At 49.7% G+C, this 5619-nt stretch overlaps 1 protein-coding gene across 6 annotated transcripts in view; it reads right to left on the bottom strand.

The window, feature by feature from the left end:
• cdc42bpab (CDC42 binding protein kinase alpha (DMPK-like) b) overlaps positions 1 to 5619 on the bottom strand; it is a 66140-nt gene that overhangs the window by 6745 nt on the left and 53776 nt on the right. For 5 of the 6 annotated variants that reach the window (XM_005724819.2, XM_005724821.2, XM_005724820.2 and 2 more), the window contains 13 exons: positions 3931 to 3969; positions 3467 to 3586; positions 3093 to 3173; positions 2909 to 3014; positions 2683 to 2819; positions 2391 to 2530; positions 1942 to 2023; positions 1509 to 1728; positions 1202 to 1264; positions 849 to 1102; positions 615 to 739; positions 324 to 538; positions 65 to 162 (listed from right to left, as the gene is read on the bottom strand). In XM_005724819.2, coding sequence (XP_005724876.1) covers positions 65 to 162; positions 324 to 538; positions 615 to 739; positions 849 to 1102; positions 1202 to 1264; positions 1509 to 1728; positions 1942 to 2023; positions 2391 to 2530; positions 2683 to 2819; positions 2909 to 3014; positions 3093 to 3173; positions 3467 to 3586; positions 3931 to 3969 — 1680 coding nt within the window. The remainder of the gene's footprint in view (positions 1 to 64; positions 163 to 323; positions 539 to 614; positions 740 to 848; positions 1103 to 1201; positions 1265 to 1508; positions 1729 to 1941; positions 2024 to 2390; positions 2531 to 2682; positions 2820 to 2908; positions 3015 to 3092; positions 3174 to 3466; positions 3587 to 3930; positions 3970 to 5619) is intronic. The other variant, XM_013908696.1, reaches the window with a different exon arrangement.

Genomic DNA, 5619 nt, shown 5'->3' with positions numbered 1-5619 from the left:
GCCATCAAAGGTCAGACTGAGCTATTTCCAAAGCTGCTGAAGCTTCGGTCACTTCCACACCGACCTTTTTGACCGGGATGGTCTGAATCCACTCCATGGTGTTGACATCAAACACGTCCACGGCGTTCTCGCTGTACACGGACAGGTAGGGGGCGTTGTAGCCTGAGGAACATAATACAGCAGTTTCACTCTTTCAGATAAAAAGTACACAAACAACATCCTGTAAGAGGCCAACAGTCACGCTGACTTGTATAAGCGCAGGGTGACGGCCCGCACACACGTGTCGCATTCACACATCTGTGTATCAAACTGCGCGCGCTCACAGGCAGCGATGGGCACAGCCGGCCACATGAGCTCCTGCTGCCGCGACCTGCGGCCCTGCGAGTCCACGTACACCCCGATGGCACTGAAGCACAGCAGCAGCTCCTTGCTGGAGATCTCCACGGCACAGAGGGCGTCCAGGCCCTGCTGAGGGATGAAGGCCAGTGTGTGGTCCTCAGCGTGGAGCAGGCTGACAGGGGACATGTCCCCATGGACACTGTGGAGGGTTTCAGGAGCACAAAGTCAGACTCATGTACGCTGAAGGGGAGCGCAGCTGTAATGATGTAAAGTACCTGTAGCGCATGAAGCCAGACGGATAGCCCACACAGAGACGCTCACTGAGCAGACCCATCCACTGAACCGGCCCCGGGGCCTGCAGCTCCCGCAGCCGACGGTGACGCATTTTACTCTTATTCACCTGCAGGAGTGTCAGCACGTCACATCAAGTCACATCAAGTCACATCAAGTCACATCAAGTCAGCAGTGGCAGACGCCTCGAGGGTTAGCGAGGGTGAGCTTTTCCTCACCTCGTAACATATGATTTTATTCTTCATGGCCACGCAGAGGCAGGTGATCGAGCCGTTGCGGACCGGACCCGACACGATGGTCTGGCAGCCTTTCGTCTCTGCCAGCTTGTAGAACTCGGTCTCGCGGCCGTCCAGGGCCTGCGAGGGGAAGAGGCGGACGTGGCGGTTCCTGCCGGAGATGACCGCCAGCAGCTGCTCCTGGAGCATCAGGTCAATGTGGTGCACCTTCTTGTTGTCCCCCACCCGGATTATCTCTGAGGACAGAGGGAGGAGTGAGGGAAATGAGGCAGAAAGCAGAGGCGACACGAGTCGCACAACCGGGAACACACCAAAAACACCAACACAGATCCTACCATCTTTGGTGACATGGATGACAAAAAGGCCTTCCTCGTTGCCCAGGGCGACGCGCTCGTGATCTGAGAGTGAAACGAAAGAGGTGAGACAGCAGCGCTAAGGAGAAAGACTGTACTGAAAACTTTCAGCTGCTTTCTTTGCGGTCAAAACGCTCGACAAACTGCTGGGAGGGTGTTTGTCTGACAGCAGGTAACAGCTGTGATGATTAAACGGTGCATTTCTAAAACACGACTGCACTCGGCTCAGACGACAACACAAAGAGTTTGTGGGTCGCCATTTTAACACTTGCTGAGGTTGAGCGCCCACCTATGATAGCAGCAGACTGTGTCGTCTTGATGAGGGGCAGGGTGCTGTCGTAAGCCTCCTTGGGGACGTAGACGAAGCGCTCCTTGAGCTTGTTCCTCTTCAGGATGCGGTGGAGCTCGTTGAGGAGGCCCACCCACTTGGTCCTCTCCTGGTCGCTGTCGGCCAGGATCAGGATGGAGGGCTTGTGGCTGCTGGAGGGGGACAGCTGGGACGCCGTGACCTGAGGAAAGAGGAGGATGATGAAGGCTCGCATTATGTGTTTGAAAGAGATTTTGGCGTTTGATGCATCTCTTCTTCAAGTTCATCCAGTTGTCATAATATGGTTCCTTTGGCAACGACATCCAAAGCAAGACAATCATTAGAAACATGACTGTGCACACAGCCCTGACCTTTAACCTCCAGGAGCCGCTTTACGGCGTGGACAGGTACTCACTCTGAATATACAGGGAATGTCCTTGCGGCTGGCGTGGATGACATCAGAGGCCAGGACTGAACTGACTGAAAACTCTTCATCCCTGGGTGAAAGATGGAGGTCAGTGTTTACATTTCATCGATGCTCGTCACTAAAACATGTTGAAGAAACCCATCGACTGTAAGCGTGCTACGGACTGGACACCAGCTGATGGCCGAGCTCCACTTTGTGTCTTTATTTTAACGACCGATTCATTTTTCTCTTTTTTAAATGAATCTTTGGGCTTAAATGTGTCAGAAAACAAAGATTTCCATCATAATTTACTCGCGTGCGTCTGTAAAACACGTTTTATCCAAACACAAAAGTCACGTTCTGGTGACTTTTACTGACATTTACTTAGAAACTACAAACTGAAGCAGGCAATTCTTCCTCAAACGCTTAAAGCATTTCTTAGTTTCAGGAGTTCTTACCTCATGTCTATGACTTGACTGACGACCACACTTGGCTGTGTTGCTTTTCCTTCTCCCAGTTCATAGAGGAACAATTTAAAGTCACAGACCACAGCCATCGCCCTCTGCCAGCCCTTTTTCACCCCGGTTGGTTTGGGCACCTGCAAACAAACAGATCTGTGCGTCAGTGCGATCAGTCCTGCATCTCACGAAGCGTCCGCGCCAGCGGTTTCACGTCTAAACAGCGAGGATCCTACACACTGCAGACATTTGTGTTCTTTAGAGCCTCGCGGGTCTCTGAGGCTTCACTCACCCTGACGTGTCCTTCGTAAGCAGTACCGATCCCCCTCTGAGGGTCGATGCCCAGCGGGCCCTTGGTCTGGTCCTGCGGCACGGGGCACACAGCTGGAGCTTTGTCCGCACACGTTACATGGCAGGAAAAGTTGCATACTAGAAGCACAGAGGGAGACGGGTCAGGGCTGTGACTGTAGGAGTACTGAATCGTGTCAAACACCCCCGTCCGTTACTCTCGCGCTCACCTTCGCACGTACAGCCTTGACGGATGAGCCCCACCATCAGAGAGGTGCACTGGTTACACTTGGTGGGTGTGTTGAATGTCTTCACTACAAACTGATGTGCTTTGGGCTGCAGAAGACATAACGAGCGGTTATCAAACAGAAACTTGAGCCGTGGTCGTTCAGCAGCGAGTAACCGATGACCAACCTTAGGTGAGGAGCGCCCGATACTGCCATAACCTCCTGAGCGCATGGTGGGCGTCTGAACTGAGCGAGGATGATCGATCAACTACGTGAACAACAACACAAAGAACATCATCACTGTTTCGTCCTATAAAAAGAATCGTTGTGTCGCAAAGAACAAGCTTGCTGGAGCTTCAGGATCACACAGATGTTCAGCCATGAGAAGATCATCGCCATGCAGGACAAACGAGCTGCCAGTGATTTTTCTCTGATGTTTACTTGCTGCATAATATTTAACCTCAGTCTGAAAGCACTGGCGGCTCATGTGCTGCTGGTCAGCAAACGAGGCTGAGACCCTGGAGCTGTGGGTTTCTTGCCCAGATTTAGGGAATGTCTAACCTCTATTGGCTCCATGTCACTAGCCATGGAAGGTGAACGAGAGCGGGGCTTAAGGTGGGACTTGGGGTCATCTTCCCGAGACGGCGTGTTGGAGGGGGTGAAGTTATCCACAGAGTCCACCTGTGGAGAGAGAGGACAGTAAGAAAGGTGCGACAAACGGGAGGAGAGGGAGGAAGGTGTAAAAGGACGGCGACGAGGGAAAATGAAGAAGAAGAGATTAGTGACACAAACCACCTAGCCAGCATTCATGCTAATAGGAAAGGGCTGTCACCATAATACACACAGCAAACACATTCACTGAGCTTTCAAAGCACAACAGTGTCACACATGCATCCACCAGAAACCATGCAAACAAAGCACCTGCAGCACCACAGACAGGCACAATCGGACAAATTCAAACACCTGCCATGCAAACACACAAATGAACCAGCGTGACAAGACTACACATCTGTGATGGTGCTTACACGTCTGCCTTTGCTAGCTGGGCCGACGGACGGCGAGTGCTTCAGTGGCAGGAGGAGAGGCAGAGACACAGATGAGTCAGAAAGGCTGAAAACATCTTTAAACAGACTCAGAGAGACACATGAAAACGGGAGAAAAGGCTGTTCTACATTAGACCCGTGATTCCCGACCGATGCAGCGTTTCCTCTGCAGCACAATGAAACTAATAGAAAACCATCGATTTACATTTCTAACAGCTCTAGCTCATGATCCACCACACCTGGATCCATCAGCTTCTGCTCAAACATTTTTCAGTTCAGTCGCTTTGTTGAATTCAAGCTGCTTGTTTCAGTCAAATGAACTGCAATATCACACTGGGGCCACACTGGGGCCACACTGGGGCCACACTGGGGCCACACTGGGGCCACACTGGGGCCACACTGGGGCCACACTGGGGCACAGCGAGCCTGGTTGGGAAGCACTGCATTAGATTCATGTATCCATGAGGCTTTGTGCTGCAGACATGGTGGAAACGTACACGTGTAATATGGAAGGAGCTACTAAGGAAATGCAGCACAGAGAACAGCGACCGGCCTGACTGGAAAAATACTTCAAGTTTGTGAATAATGTTGTTTTCTCAGGTTCTCGCTCTAGAAAGCCAAAGTAGAGCCAGTCCAGCAAGCATCTAAATACAAGGACTACAAGAAATGTCCACCTTCACAAGTGTTCATACTAAATACTGACTTAAACTATAAAGCCATGTTATTTTCTTAAAGCGGGTAAAATGAATCTGACTGGAAACAATGAAAACATCTGGTTTTAAAAGTGGACGTGTTCTGCAAACTCCACTTTTCCCCGTTTGTCCTCAGTGTGTTTAGAGAAGCTGCCACAACATTATTATTCCCTCGCTGAGCAGCTTCAATCCAAAACGCTCTCATGTTAGCAGCAAACGTGGAGGTCATGTAGCTTCTGAGGAAGCCAGACGCAGCAGGTCCGGTTTAGCCTGAAGTAAAAACTGCAGGCCAGCGCAACACAGTCAGAAGATGTAGACTGGAAATCAACTACTGTTGTGTTTTCATTCCGCCTTTGGTGCTGCAGCACAAACTGACTTTCTGTCTCACTGCCTGGGCTCGTACTCGCCAACCCTCCTAATTTCAACTGTTAGAGACAAAATGATTCTCTGACGTCCTTCTCGACTACATGAAAAGAGAAAGACCAGCTGCCCTGCAGGCAGCTCCGTATGCGTCCTGCTCTCTGTCGCCAAACTCAAAGGATTGTGGACTTAGATATGGTACAAATAACCAGTTATTAGAGTTTTGCATTTTCTGGTTAGTGTTTTAATTCAGTTTAGCTTCAGTGGATTTTCTTCTTCCACTTTAGTTTTTACTGTTTGAAAATGTTTTATTTTAGTTTTTAGTCTCAGATTTAGCTCATAGTTACACAAGTTTTAAAGGGCAGCTGACTCAGTCTCCACAAAACACGTCCATCAAAACCTCTCGAGGCAAGTTTTTTTTTAACCAAACTAACAGAAACTAAAAGGAGAGCTCGTCTATATTTTCATTTTATCTTTCAATCACATGTAGTTTTAACATATGTGAGCTGAAATGTGAAACTCATCCTGTGGAGCCACTTTTAAATCATCTTGTTATAAAAGCACAGAGTTTTCCTTCTTCAGATAACAGCGAAGATCCACGTCTCCATACAGTGACACA

The sequence above is a fragment of the Pundamilia nyererei genome, unplaced genomic scaffold (genome assembly GCF_000239375.1).
Source record: "Pundamilia nyererei isolate P.nyererei 1_Seehausen unplaced genomic scaffold, PunNye1.0 scaffold00013, whole genome shotgun sequence".
Lineage (NCBI taxonomy): Eukaryota > Metazoa > Chordata > Actinopteri > Cichliformes > Cichlidae > Pundamilia > Pundamilia nyererei.
Note: the sequence above shows the minus strand (reverse complement) of the source record. Positions and strands in the feature narration are given on the sequence as shown.